The sequence below is a fragment of the Bison bison genome, unplaced genomic scaffold, assembly GCF_000754665.1.
Source record: "Bison bison bison isolate TAMUID 2011002044 unplaced genomic scaffold, Bison_UMD1.0 scf7180017864473, whole genome shotgun sequence".
NCBI classification, from domain to species: domain Eukaryota; kingdom Metazoa; phylum Chordata; class Mammalia; order Artiodactyla; family Bovidae; genus Bison; species Bison bison.
The window spans coordinates 5,035,231-5,052,760 of NW_011495034.1; the positions used below are offsets into that span (position 1 = coordinate 5,035,231).

General features: G+C 36.3%; 1 protein-coding gene across 5 annotated transcripts in view; it reads right to left on the reverse strand.

Annotated features, from left to right (window-relative positions):
• TRMT11 (tRNA methyltransferase 11 homolog (S. cerevisiae)) overlaps positions 1-17,530 on the reverse strand; it is a 67,057-nt gene that overhangs the window by 43,800 nt on the left and 5,727 nt on the right. For all 5 annotated transcript variants that reach the window (XR_827191.1, XR_827192.1, XM_010861757.1 and 2 more), the window contains exons 2-7: positions 14,681-14,746; positions 12,807-12,880; positions 7,974-8,055; positions 7,778-7,870; positions 7,351-7,485; positions 6,458-6,614 (exon numbers count right to left, since the gene is read on the reverse strand). Coding sequence is in view for 3 of the 5 variants with exons in the window: in XM_010861757.1 (XP_010860059.1) it covers positions 6,458-6,614; positions 7,351-7,485; positions 7,778-7,870; positions 7,974-8,055; positions 12,807-12,880; positions 14,681-14,746 (607 nt within the window). In the remaining 2 variants the exon portion in view is untranslated. The remainder of the gene's footprint in view (positions 1-6,457; positions 6,615-7,350; positions 7,486-7,777; positions 7,871-7,973; positions 8,056-12,806; positions 12,881-14,680; positions 14,747-17,530) is intronic.

Genomic DNA, 17,530 nt, shown 5'->3' on the forward strand with positions numbered 1-17,530 from the left:
GTAAAGCACTTAGGAAACTAATAAATATCAATTTTATACTTTTAAAACAGAAAAGGGATTGCAGACACTTACATTTATAAACAAACAAAAACTAAAAAGGAAAAAGGACAAAAATAACTAAGTGTGTGTGAAAAACTATGACCATGGAGGAAAGCACAGGGCTGCTTATTTCTCCAATCCTTCAGAAGGTACTACCCATCAGAGAGAAAAGGCCCAAGCAAGAGGACAAACTGCTTAAAAACTGTTGCCTGTTCACAATTACTGGCCATTATCAGTTCTAAAGGTAGAGCCAGTGGTGAAAAATCCACCTGCCAATGCAGGAGATGTGAGTTTGACCCCTGGGTGGGGAAGATTCCCTGGAGAAGGAAATTGCAACCCACTCCAGTATTCTTGCCTGGAAAATTCCATGGACAGAGGAGCCTGGTGGGCTACAGTCCATGGGGTTGCGAAGAGTAGGACCAACTGAGCACCAGTTTTAAAACAAAAGCACTAACAGCTAAAGTCTTAAAGCTATGCTTAAACAACAAGCACAAATTATGAAATGTATTTTAGCAACGTCTTTGCAAAGATCTTCCTCCTGCAATTTTTCATTAACTGTCCTGCATAGTGCAATTAATTTCTCCATTAATTGTCCTTATGTTGTTATCAATCAGTCGCCAAATCGTATTTGACTCTTCGAAAACCCATAGACTGCAACACACCAGGCTTCCCTGTTCCCTGTCCCTCACCATTTCCTGGAGTTTGCCCAAGTTCATGTCCATTGAATCGGTGATGCTATCCCATCATCTTATCCTCTGTAACTGTCCTATACAAACACTTAAATGACCAAGATATGCCCCTCACTCTAAAGAGCTGCCCTAAAGCACATTAGGGGCAGATCTCTCACCTCTTCCCACACTAAAGGTAGTCAACATCTTGACTGCTATGGAAGTTAGCATTTTATAACATGCCCAGCCTCATCCATGTCAAGGGAAGAAAATTTTACCCATACCAGTAACTATTTTTAATCTTTATGATCTTGCCTATGTGTGTGTGTGTGTGTGTGTGTGTGTGCATATTAAACACGTACATGTATGTATCTCATAAAAAATCACTCCCCAGAAAAAGGTTTTAGAAATCCAAGAACAAGATAATTAATAGAGTGTTGGGGGCCAGAGTGAGGTACTCCGCCCGTGACAAAGGTCATGAGGAAGGAGGCTCGACATACGCAAAGGCGGGATCAAGCCTCAGGAGTCCCCCTGGAACTCCTCGAGCATCTACCCCCATAACCAGAGCCTGCCTACTTTACTACTTTGTGCTCTCACCTACACCTCTGACTTTACAGGGGGCTGTCCCCCACCACCTCTTTTGGAGAAGGAGTTAACCTAGAGCTCCAGTTAATAATAATTCCTGGGCGTGATAAGAATGTTTTAACCTACAAACTCCTCTGAAGGTTCTCTAGCCTGCCTGACAGGCTCGTCCGGCCACATGCGATTGCTCACAGCCTCCCAACCGTGAGAGGCACGAGATGCTTTAAACCCTCTAAAAACAGGTTCTTTAGAGAAGTTAGAAAACTATAAGTATAGTGGGCTGATTAGAAATTGTGTTGGTGAAGGGTTTTTCATTTGTTGAGCCAATGTTTGTTGCTATGTCTCCACATCCCCTGCCCTTACACACATTAATGAATATATAGAAGAAATAAGTATTAACCTTTGATATTAATCACGTTAGACCTTAGGCTAAGTAAATTCTTTCCTTAACTAAAACCCACTACACCCTCACCCTGTAGGAATGTAACTTTATTTGGGTGGCGTCTGTTTTGAGAATAATCAGCCCTGGAGAAATAAGTGTCCTGACTGACTGACCGCTGTCACAAGGAGAGGGTCGTAAATTGTCAGCAGGCCCCCCTGGCCAGAAGATGATGTAACACCCCTAAGACCTCTGTATACATTTGTGTGAAGCACCTGACTTTAATAAAAGTCAGGACTGCTGTCCCCACGTGACTTTTGTATAACATCTCAGTGTATAAAAACAGACTCTGGAAAATAAAGAATTGGGATCAGTTTCTCGAAATACTGGTCTCCCCATGTCGCTCTCTCTTTCACTCTGGCTGAGTCTCCATCTGGAGCGCGGAACCCACCATGCTTACTAATTATGCCTGGGCTTCTAAGATCCGACCGGGGAGGCCTCAGTGTCTCCTCTCCTTCGGGAGAACGGAAGGACGCCTGCGGCCTACGTAAGTGGTGCAAACTTCTTGTCTTGAAGTTTTATTGGTCTCCCGCGTAAACCAAGCTACTCAGCCTCTTTTCTCCACTGAATTTTCCTACTGAGCTATCCTCATTCTATTACTCTTTATATCCTTAATTAACATTTAATTAAGCAATTGTTTCCTGATCTTCGCCTACGCCGTCTCTCCTTCGAATACCCTGGATCAGCCGGGGCAGGACCCCGGCAATAGAGGGTTAGCATTTGGAAAAAGACAAATTAGATTTATTCCTCACAGCACACAAAAAATAAACTCCAAATGCATGAGAGATCTAAAAGGAAAAAATCAAAACTACTGAAGAAACCATAGCTGAATTCCTCTATAACTTGGATGTAGGGAAAGCTATTGCCTGGTTAAAAAAAAAAAAAAGTTACACACAAAATCAAAAGAAAAATGGCAAACTGAGAGAAAATATTTTATATATTTATATACATTAAAACAGGAAAAAAAGAGGGGGACTAAAATACAAAGTATTTTTAAAAATAAGGGGGGAAACCAAAATATCTACAGAAAAATAGGGAAATGACTTTAAGAAAATTCCAAAAAAGTTACACTGCTAGTCCTTAAAATAGAAAGTTATTAGACTTCACTCATAAGAAAAATACAAATTAAGATTACACTGAGATAACATTTTCACCCAATGGACTGGCAAATTTCAACAGCCTGATAATACACTCTGCTGGTGAGGCTGTGGGGGAACAGGGACTCCTATATATTGCTGGCAAGAAAGCAAAATGGCATAATGGAGAGTAACTTCGCCACATTTAACAAAATTACGCAAACTCTTCAACCTAATTTCCTAATTCTAGGAATTTACCCTAGAGCTGTATTTCCAACACTATAAAAGTATATATATAAAGATTATTCATTGCAAGCACTATTTATAACTGTGAATATGGGAAACTACCTATACCCAAGCTTAGGAGACTATCTGAATACATTACAGTACATAAGAATCTGCTTGCAATGCAGGAGATGGGTTTGACCCCTAGGTTGGGAAGATCCCCTGGAGAAGGGAACGGCTACCCAGTATTCTGGCCTGGAGAATTCTATGGACTATATAGTCCATGGGGTCACAAAGAGTCAGGTACAACTGACTCTTTCATTTCATTTCAAACCCATGGAGTATGCTGTAAAATAGATGAAAACAATCTCTATGAACTAAAGAAAGTGATTTCTAGGAAATATTGTTAAGTGAAAAAAGGTTAGAGTGGAATTTGTAGTATATGTGAGAACTCACAAGTTCTAAACTATGCATATATGTTTAGTTATGTGTACATACAGTACGTATGCATGAATATGTATATTTGCATATACATTTATATACAGATTATATATACATACACACACACACACACACACACACACACATGCATTTCCAAGTTGTCTGCTGAAAGGGTGTAGAAGCAAAAATACCTAGCACCTAGATCTTGGTTTCTAATATTAATACCATTCCCCACTAAAAGAAATAAGAATTTCTAAGAGACATGACTGATTCCAGGGTCTGAATGAGCCAGAAAGAAGAGGGAGGTGTTAAAAAAAAAAAGACTACAGGAACATATCACAAGACAGATCCAGTATGAAAGGGCCTGCACAAGACAAATCTGGGACAATTTGAGCAATAAAATAATTAAGAAAAAAATGAATTAAGACCACTTGGGGAAAGGAGGGGAAATCCACTAATTCTTATAAACAATAGATAAATGAATACAAAGGAAAAGAAACAGCTTTTGCTTATAATAAGAAAGGTGTCCACTGGAGGGAGTGCTGAAGACAGAAAATCATCCCTTTGTAGCCAAAGTCAAGACAGGTGTAGGCAAGAACCGACAATCAGTGCTAAACCTGACAACCACAGGGTGGGGGTGATTCAGATGTAGGATCTTGGTGTGTCACCATACAGACTGCCTATTAAATGCATGGAAAAAAAATAGTAATCACACAGTGGAGGGGGGGGGAATCAAACACCATCTTAATCAGTTGATCAAAATTAACATTACCAATGGGGAGAGATGGGTACTATGTGGATGCCCTAAGGAGGACACAAAATCATTGATGCAGTGGTCCAGCCAGGAAAGTAAGACCCCTTAATCTAACCATAAGGAAACATCAAATTAGCCAAAATAAGGAATATTCTGGATAAAAAATAAAGAGAGGAGGGATAATATTCCAAGTTTCCTAAAAGAAAAAGACAGACTTTGGATATATTCCATATCAAGGGATCAAAGAAATGCTGACAACAAAATACAACACCTGATGCTAGAATGAAAAAGAAAAAAGATGGTATAAAAAACATTCGTGAGTCAACCAACAACAATGGAATACCAACTCTAAAGTACTATCTGAATAGTATGTTTACTAACAGTGAAAACTATACTGTGGTGATGTAAGAGAATATACTTATCATCAAGAAATACATATTAAAGTGTTTGAGAGGTAAAGGGATATAATGGATGCAACTTACTTTCAAATGGTACAGAAAGAAAAATACTGTGTATATAAAACATAATGAGAAAGTGATAAAGCAAATAATGCCAAATTTTAACAACAGTCCACTCTGGGTCAGGGATATGTAGGATTTCTTTCTCTTATTTTTATAATTGTAACATTTCCATAAGTTTTATTTCCTGTCAAGTTCAAAAAGTTGGGGAGGCACTTAGGATGATTAGGATAGGAAAAAAAGGAATGGGTAATATGTCAGGGGTAGGATATACAGAGACAATGGAGGAATGGAGCAGAGAGACGCACCAAGATTGATTTAACAACTCAGGAAATTATTCCACCATTTAGAAATCTCTTGACCTTGATTCTATTTGCTCCTAATGTGCTGTATTCCTCACGTTAGTTTATGGTACAGTAGCTGGCTGTGGCACCCTACTCCAGCACTCTTGCCTGGAAAATCCCATGGATGGAGGAGCCTGGTGGGCTGCAGTCCATGGGGTCTCTAAGAGTCGGACACAACTGAGCGACTTCACTTTCACTTTTCACTCTCATGCATTGGAGAAGGAAATGGCAGCCCACTCCAGTGTTCTTGCCTGGAGAATCCCAGGGACGGGGGAGCCTGGTGGGCTGCCGTCTATGGGATCCCACAGAGTTGGACACGACTGAAGCGACTTAGCAACAGCAGCTGGCTGGCAAATCCTAATGCTGAGAGAGGCAGTGCTATGACAGTAACAGGCACTGAGCCCTGGAGTTAGTCTGGTTGAGTGTGAAACCCATGAGACGTCTACCATGCATAAGTTTGCGCAAGTCCCTTAATCTCTGTGCCATAATCTCAGGAAGATTTTGTAAAGTATCTCAATCTCAGTAGCTGTAGAGAGTTAAATCAGACAGTAACCTTGGAATGCACAGCTAGAACGTGACATGTTTTCTATTCAACAAATGGGAGCTCCCGCATCATCACTGCTTACGGAGTTTAAGAGGAGTTTCTGACAGGGAAAGACCACTACAGTGAGAAATTCCAACTGCACATAATTTATTCTTACAGTCTGAACATAGTGAATTTAGGCGAACCTAATTGTGAATACTCCATATGCATAGGCAAGATGGAAGAAAAATGGGTTGAAGCAGGAAAATGTCTTCACTCAGGTGAAATAACCTTGGGCTTTCACACAAAGTTAACTACGAGGACATCCAATCAAGGGCGTACAAAACCCAGGTAACGGCCTCAGCAGTCATGCTCTAGGCCACTGATCCTTAGTCACTTTTCTTATTTTCAAACTTCACACATGAACCTCCACAACCCAAAGATAAGGCACATTAATCATTTTTTATGTAAGTATATAACTGCCAATTTTAAAAGATGAATACTTTTTAAAATTGTGTCACTCAAGTCTTTCTTCCTCAAGTGTTTTCCCGTTTTTTTAATTCAAGTACAGTAAGAAATTTCCTATATAAAGAAACTGTAAAGCTTTACAACATTTCTATAATGAATGGTATGATCCCCTGAGTCGTTACTTATGGGGAAAAAACCCACAAAATTCTTAAAAACATAATAAAAATAAAAACAGAGCCCACAAAATTTCCTTCAGCGTTATCTCTGGAAGTAGCAAAAATGTCAAATACTAACTACTATACAAATATGTGGTTGTCTCTTATTTAGTGATAAATAAAAAATTATTCTACTTAATCTTTTAGCAAAAATAATACTATGACCTTGATTAATATAAACAAGTAACATTTCTACATTAGTTTAAAACAATTAAATAAAAATACCTGTTCCAACAAATGGATCAAATACAATATCGTTTTTTTTCACTTTTCCATGGTTGGCCATGATGAATGATAAACCAGCATCCATGCTTGTATTTCCAATAAAGTGTCTCTTTTTGACACTGTATGACTCAATAAGCTCTCTCTGCCCATCTGCAATCTAGATCAGAGATATTTTTCAATAAGTATAAATCTACAAAACGGATTTAATATAATTATTCACATTAAATCCACAGTATCTTGATGACAATAACTTCTTTCCACTTAATCACTGCTTCATATAAAAATGTGACTGAGGCAGTTACGGACATACACTTGTTATTTCTTAGTGTGTTCCCATTTACTTCTGCTTTTCAAAGCAAATATGAATTGAATTTGAATGCAACTATTCCAGGAGCTGGTAGGGAGCTCTAACCACCTCTTTTATTCTCCTAAATAGCAATATCTTTTGGCATAAGCCACAGATTCCACTTGCCCTCTCAGTGCCTCAGGGAAGTGGGCAGAACTGCTTTGCAGTAATTTCCTTTAAGAATGGAAACCTCAATCACAGAGCTTCACAAATGAGGTTCCTGCTGTCACAGCACTCTGCCTTTTCTCTACTTTTATTTAAAAAGCAGTTCATGCTTTCCAGCAAGTTTTGGGTTAAGGTTTCCAGGTACGCAACCTCCTACCTAGGCCCCACACCTTATAACACCTTATAATAATCCTCTTGCATTTCATCAGAATCTCGGGGGGGAAAAAAAAAACACACAACCACATATTTTCCACTGATTTTACTTCACACAGTAGTTCTGACTCTTCGGCTCCTTTCAAGTTTTACATATAGAGTCCAATTCAAAGGACTAACATTTAGGTTTTAAAGAAAACTAAAATAGGTAAAAAGAACACTTGCTTACCCATCTACCAAAATAAATATTATGTGGATTTTCAGGGATGTGGTTTGGGTCCAAACCATAATCCTCCAAAATAGAGAATACATGTTGTGGCTTCTTTAAATTTACTTTCCCTTCAAATGGCAGAAATTCAAGTGCCTAAAAAATAAAAGTAACTCTAAATAATATAAATATCTAAAAGGAAAAATAGTGCTTATATAATAATTCCTATATTGTAAGTCTGGTTATCAGCTATTAAGTAAGACAAAACATGAAAAGTGCTTAGCAATGTGGTACAAAAGCACTCAGTAGACACTGGGGATTCTTATCCATCAACGGTGGCTATTTTACGTTAATCTCATAGGTCCTTTTAGCTTTGCTTTTGCCTGCATGCTCAGTTGTGTCCAACTCTTTGCGACCATAGGTTTTGGTTTTTGCTAAATTCACTTACATCTATCCGTTTGACTTTTTCTTCTTGTGTCAGTGTTTTATTAAATGTGTGAATCTTTATTTTATATGTAGAATCTGAATGCAGAAATGGAACCTAAAATGAGAGCAGATAAATCCTTTAAGTTTTGTACATAGTACACATGTAGATAGTACAGTATCTACAGATCTACTTATATAAAGCCACATTTGCTACGTACCATCTTCTCTGCAGGGTAGTTTTTAAGAGAACTGTACAGCTCCTCTGGACACTTCCCATGACCCCACAGTTCAAATATAGACCTAGGAAATAAATGATTGGCACTAACCTCAGTAAAAAAAAGTTAGTTCATACAGTAATATGTAACAGTTATTTCATTGGTTCTTTATGCTAGCTCCACCAAAACAATTACTGCCTATGTTTCTAAGCTATTAAATGAGAAATACGTATCCTGAAAACAAATATAGCTTAAGTCTAAATTACAAACACAAGTTGAACTTTACACAGAAGAAGAATTAGATCTTTTTCGAAGTCTTCACCATTATCATTTCATTTTTTTTAAAACTAGAACACAAATGATGCCATAAAAATCACTTCTTTTAATGAAACAGTTATAAAGTGCAGAAAATTCAATCTTTCCCAATGTCTTCTACATAAAAGGAAAAATGGATAAAAATGTTACCATTAATATCTAGCCATATTTGATAACACTTAGTAATTGTTACTTTTAAATAAAAAATTCTTATTATGAAAAAAATCTCAAGTTTATATCTATTTTAGGGAATAAAAAAAATTAAGCAAAATTTTATTGCAATCAACGAAACCACTTTTAGAATCAGTTGTAATGAAACTTGATCTATATATTACAGTTTTGTGCATCTAAAATCAACTACTTTATGATTAGAAAAAATGCTGCTCTCAGGACTGCAAATATTATCCTTTGAAAATGAATTCCTCCTTTCCCTTGTACTGAATTTATAGAAACAGGGCCTCTACAATTATACTATTCTTACTCAGCTAAGTAAGAGCTAACACTTAATATAACGCAAAGTACCAGGGACTGTTTTAAGGCCATTTAATATTAATTCAGGTATTCCTAATAGGAATCCTGAGGTAGCTATCAGTATCATCATCCATTTAACCAGTGAGGAAACTGAGGTACAAAAAGATTAAATGACTCTCTCAAGTCATATAGCAATTTGTAAGGTAGGATTCAAACCCCAATCCATCTGACTCCAGAATCCATACATCACTTCTCTATGCAAAAAGACAAGAACTCCAGGCCATTCAGGAAAGGCACAGACAATGCCACAATTCATAATTATCCCTAATGAACTATTATACAGTAATAATAAAGGAACTAATGCTTGGAGTGACAACCCAGATTCAGTAAAAATAATACTCCATATCCTCTTTCAGAAAGAATTTATATAACATATAATTTATATACATATAATAAATTTATATGTAAATGGAAAAATAAAAATATTCAATATATAACATCATAAGCTTCCATTATAACTGGCACACTGGAGTAACACCTTTTATGATTTAGATTTTCATAGTAAACTGTTTCCATATATATGACTGCACTATTATGATTCCTATTTTAGACATTAGAAAACTTAAATGGATTGCTACATTTCCCATGGCTGCTATATAAATAAGCATGGAGTCAACTTATTAATATCCGTATGATCAAAAATATTTCACTGATTATAGCAATAATAATGAAACCTTTCTCACAAATAATGCTTTAAGAAACTATCCTTTGAAGGAAGGAGGGTTAGAACTGGGAAGTGTACACAGGGAGCACCAATCATTTCTGTAATGGTTTATTTTTTTAAAAAATTGTGGCAAATTACCCCAAAATGTTGAGATTTAACAAGATAGGTACCTAGGCATTTGTTATATTTTTCACTCTGTAATATGCTAAAAAAAAAAACAGTGCATGTTAAAAATAAGTCAAATAAAATCAACTTTCAATCCCTATTCTACCACAAAAAAATCTGAATCTAAGTGAGTTTTGAATACACACTTCTAATGTCTGTTATTCAAGAATAATTAATGCTACAATTAGGACTGTCAATTTTATCCTCTGAAAATGACTTCCCCTTTACCTATTAATTATAGGGAGAAGGCCTCCACAGTGATACTACTTTTACTTAGTTATCACTTAAGGTATAACCTCAACCATGAAAAATATACAAAGACTAAAAAGGGAAGTCAAGTGGGCCTTACGAAGTATCACTATGATGAACAAAGCTAGTGGGGATGATAGAATTCCAGCTGAGCTATTTCAAATCCTAAAAGATGATGCTGTGAAAGTGCTGCACCCAATATGCCAGAAAATTTGGAAAACTCAACACTGACCAAAGGACTGAAAAAGGTCAGTTTTCATTCTAATCCCAAAGAAAGGCAATGCCAAAGAATGTTCAAAGTACTGCACAATTGCACTCATCTCACACGCTAGCAAAGTAATGCTCAAAATTCTCCAAGCTAGGCTTCAACACTATGTGAACTGAGAACTTCCAGATGTTTAAGCTGGATTTAGAAAAGTCAGAGGAACCAAAGATCAAACTGTCAACATCTGTTGGAGCAACAAAAAAGCAAGAGAATACCAGAAAAACATCTACTTCTGCTTCACTGACTATGCTAAAGCCTTTGACCGTGTGGATAACAACTGTGGAAAATTCTTCAAGAGACAGGAATACGGGACCACCTTACCTGCCTCCTGAGAAATCTGTTTGCAGGTGAAGAAGGAACAGTTAGAACCAGACATGCAACAATACTGGTTCAAAATTGGGAAAGGAGTATGTCAAGGCTGTATACTGTCACCCTGCTTATTTAACTTATATGCAGAGTACATCATGAGAAATGCCAGGTTGGATGAAGCTGAAGCTGGAATCAAGATTGCTGGGAGAAATATCAATAACCTCAGATATGCTGATGATACCACCCTTATGGCAGAAAAGTGAAGAGGAACTAAAAAGCCTCTTAATGAAGTGAAAGAGGAAAGTGAAAAAGCTGGCTTAAAACTCAAAAAACTAAGATCATGGTATCCAGTCCCATCACTTCATGGCAAATAGATGGTGAAACAATGGAAACAGTGAGAGACTTTCTTTTCTTGGGCTTCATTATCACTGTAGATGGTGACTGCAGCCATGAAATTAAAAGACGCTTACTCCATGGAAGAAAAGCTATGACCAGCCTAGACAGCATACTGAAAAGCAAAGACATTACTTTGCCAACAAAGGTCCATATAGTTAAAGCTATGGTTTTTCCAGTAATCAAGTATGGATGTGAGAGTTGGACCATAAAGAAAGCTAAGCACCAAAGAACTGATGCTTTTGAACTGTGGTGGAGGAGACTTGAGAGTCCCTTGGACTGCAAGGAAATTCAACCAGTCCATCCTATATCAGTCCTGAATATTTATTGGAAGGACTGATGCTGAAGCTGAAGCTCCGATATTTCGGCCACCTGATGCGAAGAACCGACTCTCTAAAAAAGACCCTGATGCTGGGAAAGACTGAAGGCAGGAGGAGAAGGAGATGACAGAGGATGAGATGGTTGGACGGCATCACTGACTCAATGCACATGAGTCTGAGCAACCTCCGAGAGTTGGTGATGGACAGGGAAGCCCAGCGTGCTATAGTCCATGGGGTCACAGTCAGACACGACTGAGCAACTGAACTGAACTGAAAAAGCGGCCAGGGATATTATTTCATAAAGTTACACAAGTATTACACAACTATTTACTGTACCATTACTCAAATGCATTCATCAAAGATATGAGCTATGAAGGAAGCATATAAATCTGGTTCTCAGTAAGCTATTTTAAGCCTATAAGATTTATCTTTGGAATTCAAACATCTCTCAGAGCCATAAATTTTAATATGCTAACATACAGTGATAATCACTCAAATGACATGTTTTTTAGTTCTGTTTCCATTTTCTGGTCATTTTTATTGACTAAGTAAAACTCATTAACAAGCTTCAATTTATGAGATTAGACTGAGCAATGCAGCTAGTTTTCAATTGTTGTTAAGTCACCAAGTCATGTCCTACTCTTTGGGACCCCATGGACTGCAGCATGCCAGGCTTTCCTGTCCATCTCCTGGAATTTGCTCAAACTCGTGTCCATTGACTTGGTGATGCCATCCAACCACCTCATCCTCTGTTGCCCCCTTCTCCTCCTGCCCTCAATTATATGGGGGTTGTAATCTACTCAATAATAAAGCATTGCTAACCATATTAACAAAACTAGATATATGTAAATTCTTATTTGCACTGCATTATTAAGTATAATTTCCAAGCAAAAAGAAGGAATTTCTCAGAAATCTGTCAAAATCTTCAGGGAGTTGAAGAGGAGTGTTAAAAAAAAAAAAAGCAAGGATAGCATAAGTTTTTCAATTTTAAAATGCTAATTGAAAATGCAGTTTAATTTCCAAACCCAAAGACAGATTTTTCCAACAACGAAACAAGAAGGAAGGAAGAATAGATACTAATGATGAAAGCCAGAAAACACTCAGGCAGGATAAACAAGAATGACATCATTATATTAATTCACATCAAGATATTATAATCAGAACTACACTAACAAATAAAACAGTGAAACATATTTTATGGTAGGCTTCATTTTTTGTCATCTTACACTTTACCGATCTGTTCATCTAATTAAAAAGCATATATAAGAAAAAGATTTTTAGGCTTTCAATACTTTGGTTATAATTAAATGTGGCATTTTTCCTATGTAATAACATAGCATTTACATCTTAAACCATATGCTTGCTTAATATAGAAGTTTAAAAAAATTATTCTAAAGCACGTGTTTCTGCATTTCATCATCTGAGATTCTCTCATCCACAGTTTCAGTAGGTAACTCTCCTCTGTTCTCTTACCACCATCCAGTGGCAAATACATATAACTACAAGCTAAACTGGGCTCACAACAATCAACCCCTTCTACTTTCTGCCAATATAGCGAAAGAACAGAGTAGTTACGAGAAGTCCAGCTTACACTCATGCAGGAGAACATAATAAGTTTTTCTTACTTGGCACACACTGTCCGTTTCATTAAGTTTCTGGCAATATCCTCAGAGGGAATGCTAAGAATCCAAAAAGGAGACTGAAAGAAATAATAATATACAACTTACTTCTAAGTGGTTTTATGACCTTATTTAAGAAGTCAGTAAGAAGAAATTCCTATTTGCTACTTTTATGTGACAATATCTAATCTGACACTAACCAAAATAAAAACTGCTCCAATAGTGGAAAAAAAATTAATTAATAGGTAACCTGTTAGGATAATACAGTACAAAATCAGAATTCTTTTTAAAATGATCATATAAATGAAAACATTTTTTACCAGAAATTTAAGGTTATTTAAACTTAAGGTTAATTTCATGTTTGCTCATATGTATTATGACCAAGAATTAATGCACATTTTACCCTTAAGTATAATCTCAGAATATTTTTTATTGTTGCTAAAATTTTCTTATAATACAGCTATTTTGTTTTGAATTACTAAGTAATATATGTCTGAATCATCTTTTTTTTTTTTTCTAGCTAGCTTTGGCCACCTAAGAGGGTGGGGTCTCTGCAATAACTATGATGAAAAATTATATAGAGTATATTATTCAATTATCATTTATTATTTTATCCAAGGAAAAAAGTTCCAAGTGCATCAGGGGGTTTTAATACCCAAGATTATAGGCATCTTTGTGCTCCCCCCAGATAACCACTTGCCAGAATGCAGCAATATGTAGCAGGACCCCAACCTCAGTTCATCCCCCTCACCCAATTATATCCACACGCTCTCTCCTTTCCTCCTCCATCAATAATTGAAGTTCACTTCCCTGGTGGCTCGGACGGTAAAGCGTCTGCCTACAATGCAGGAGACCCGGGTTCGATCCCTGGGTGGGGAAGATCCTCTGGAGAAGGAAATGGCAACCCACTCCAGTACTCTTGCCTGGAAAATCCCATGGGAGGACCCTGGTAGGCTACAGTCCATGGGGTCGCAAAGAGTCGGACACGACTGAGCGACTTTACTTCACTTCAGGTGTAAAAGTCCAATACCAGAGAACTTTCAATTTAAGTTCTCTCACTTTTTATGAGAAGACCTCCCTGCCAGACCCAGTCTTGATTCCAATTTTTATACTATCCTACAAAAAAATTCAAAATAACCCAAACAGGGAAAAGACAGTAACCTTAGTATTATTTTTATTAGGAAAAATTTTAAAGCAAGCTGAATTAAGTGAAATCATTAGATAAATTATGGTTGAGTTAACTGATGGAAAAATACACAGTCCTGTTAGTAATCAATGCTAAGCAGAGTGACTATATTATATGTGACTATATTATATATGTGATTATATTATATGTGACTATATTAATGCTATCAAATGAAAAAGAGATCCAGAAGTTCATTGCTAGTATTACAACGAAGGGGGAAAACATATATCAAAAGACTAGAAGGCAGTCTCGCCAAATTATAAGTCACGTCAAAGAAGAACTGTAAATGATTTTTTTTGTTTTTTAAACTTCCCCAATACACTGATAAACTGTCAAACCCAAACATATGGCTCATAAACTCACAATTTCACATATGCATAATTAATTTAAAATTATAAAATGAGTACCAAAAATAAGTCTGAAAGCAGCTAAATTCTAACTATACCTCATCAACAGAGGACAGACCTCTTTTCAATAAAGGGACAGATAAAAATTATGGTAGACTACCAAAGTAAAATTTAAAAACTAATAAAGTGAAAATTGGAGATAAATCTAACTTTCCAAAACAAAAATTTCCCCAAAATATCCTTTTTATTCAACTGCCCTTAAAAACAGACACAAGTAACTATATAAATTTAAGATTTCTAAGGATACTATATATATAGGTCTAATAAAAAATATAAATTCAACTTACCTTTCCATAAGTTTCCTGACTACTGATGAATTGACCTCCAAAAAGTGAAAGCAAAGACTTTATCTCCTATATTGAAAATATTAGAGAATACATTTGAACACATGGAACTTAGAAGTATAATAAAACACATTTATTAACACAATTAAGAAAAAAGAGAGAGGGGGTTGATTATCTACCTAAAGGGCTAAAATGTCAATACCAGACAAATTATAACTCTGGGTTCTGAAAATATTTTACAGTCACAACCATGGGAAGCAATTTCTGAGAAATTTCAGGAAAAAAAAAAGTTGTCAAAAGATTCTGAGAAAATGCCCTGATTTCTGAAAAGGAAAAAGCAGATTGCAAAAAATGGTATCTGACAATGGATCAATAAAAATAAAACCATTAGATGATTTGAGGATGTTCAGAAAGGAAATAACATGTTTGTAATGAGGTTTAGGACTCTTCTTCCCTTTAAATATTAATTTCATAAACATTTTTCTCCTTGGCATTAGGATTACAAGTTTTTCAGTAGGAAACAATATACTATATGTTGAACACTTAGGTGTTTTCTAAATTTTATCAGTTTAAAAGGCTAAATACTCATTTTCATAAATATCTGGCTTTTTCCAAATTTTAGATTGTTTCTTTAAGATAGAGATGCAATAAACAACGATATTATACCCAGAGATGTGGAAAGTTGTATGGCTTCTTAAAGTACGTATGGTCATAATACTTTCTTAAAGAATTGTTCTAAGTTATAAAGTGAGAGTATCAATTTGCCTTCACTACTGTTCAACTGGATGCTGTACTGCTTTTAATTCATTAAATATATGAAAAATAGCACTTTTGTTAAAGTTTTAATTTTTTGACTACTTGGATAGAAAATTATTTTTAATGTATGTTTACAAGCTGTATTTGGAACCATTCTTTCTCTAGAAAATAAAATCATTAGTTATGTATTAATTCATGATTAATGAAGACCAATAATAGAATTTTACCAAATGTCAGAAGAGAATACTTTACAGACTAAGTTCACTGTCTTGTCCAGTTAATTAGATGAATAAATATATGTTGAATTAAAAAAAAAAGAAAAGTGATTATTAGGGAGCATAACTATAGATTAACTGAATAAGTACAAGTTATGGTACTTTTTATCCTTTCTGGATAAAATTACAGAACTAGAAAGAGAATACAACAGGTACTTTAAAAACATCAAGTATGCAAAGTTGAAATCTGTTCAGATAGTTCATATGGCCTATGAAGCAAATACTTTGTACTGGTAAACACAAGATGAGAATACAAACTTTCTAATTCGTGCTGCTAACAAATTTTACCTTCCTCAAATAACATAAAGCAGGCAGACTCCCACTCCGCTGGGGAGGTCTTACACAGGATGAAACCCAATGAGAGGGTGCCTACAATCCCCTTTCCTCTCAGGCACGGGAAGAAGAATTAACACCGAGTCCACGAGCCCTGGTCACCCTGGGAGAAAGTACACCCAGATTGTGAAAGCCCTCCACCTCCAGACCAAGAAGAATGGGAGGTTTGCACAGCTAGCGCCTTATCTGTTTTTCCTTTTGTCTGTGCAACGAATCTTTTTTTTTAATCCCAGGTACTAGAAGGTGCTGCATTCACCGGAATCATATGGACAGACCAAGAACTAGCACAGACTATCAGGAAATCACTCAAGGTAGTCCAACAGTTATTTTGCAACATAGGTGACACAAATGTAAACAGGAGGCATCATTCGACCTTGGAGGCCAGCCACAATTTGGTTTCCAGTTCTTCCAAATGGCAGCTATGTGATTTTATACAACAATCTTAACTCCCTCGACTCCCAGTTCCCTCATCAATGAAACAGGAATCAGCTACCTCAAAAGGTTAAGGAGATCTGTAATGAAAAGAGCAAAGAACCTAGGCTGTAACTGAATGAATCAAGATAGTGATCACCACAACACTGTCCTTGAAGTTCAGTGGGTCAAGAAAGCAAGCAAGACTGACAATTATACTACTTAAAAGAAAAATGAAGTTATAGACTGTTTCTTGGCAAGAATGATAATTGTTCACTCCTTATTGAAGCATATTATGAATATGAATTCACACATTCATAACATACTTTCAAAACATGAAAGTTTGCTGCTCTTGGAATACAGTTAGAAATGAACAACAGGTTAAAGCACAAAGGTTCTAAGCATAAAAAAAAGTGAGGATCATTCAAAATTTTACGGCATAGGATTAGCACCATTACCCAAAATCTAAGAAATGATTTAAAAGTCAGAGTAAACGTGATAATCCATGTTTCGAACTGAAAAGCAAAACACGTATTAAAACTACCACATCAATCTACTTGGAAAAAGCAAAACAAAATTTTTATTCATCACATGGCAAATTTACTTTTCAGTTAATCTTTTTACATCAGGAACAAAGAATTTAGACACTGGATACAAAAATATGGCATGATCTGGGGCATACCTGATGCATTAATTCACACGAGCTTTGCAGTTCTTGTAGCCACTCACTTTTTCATCCATTTAGTTTGCTTCAGAACCAGCAGTAAAATCCAGGTGCCTAAACTTTACTTTTAGTACAATAAGGCAGCTGCCAACTAAAACTAGCCCTGATTAACTGCACAGAGGTAAAACCAGAACCATATTTGCACTCTTAATCTTTCACTTTAAATCACATAGGCTGCTACTCATTACAGCTTTCCTGTCTAGCAGTTCTAATAATGTGTGTGTGTGCACGCACGCATGCACACTCAGTCAAACCCAACTCTTTGCCACCCCATGGACTGTAGCCCGCCAGGCTCCTCTGTCCATAGAATTCTTCAGACAAGAATACTTGAGTGGGTAGCCACTTCCTTCTCCA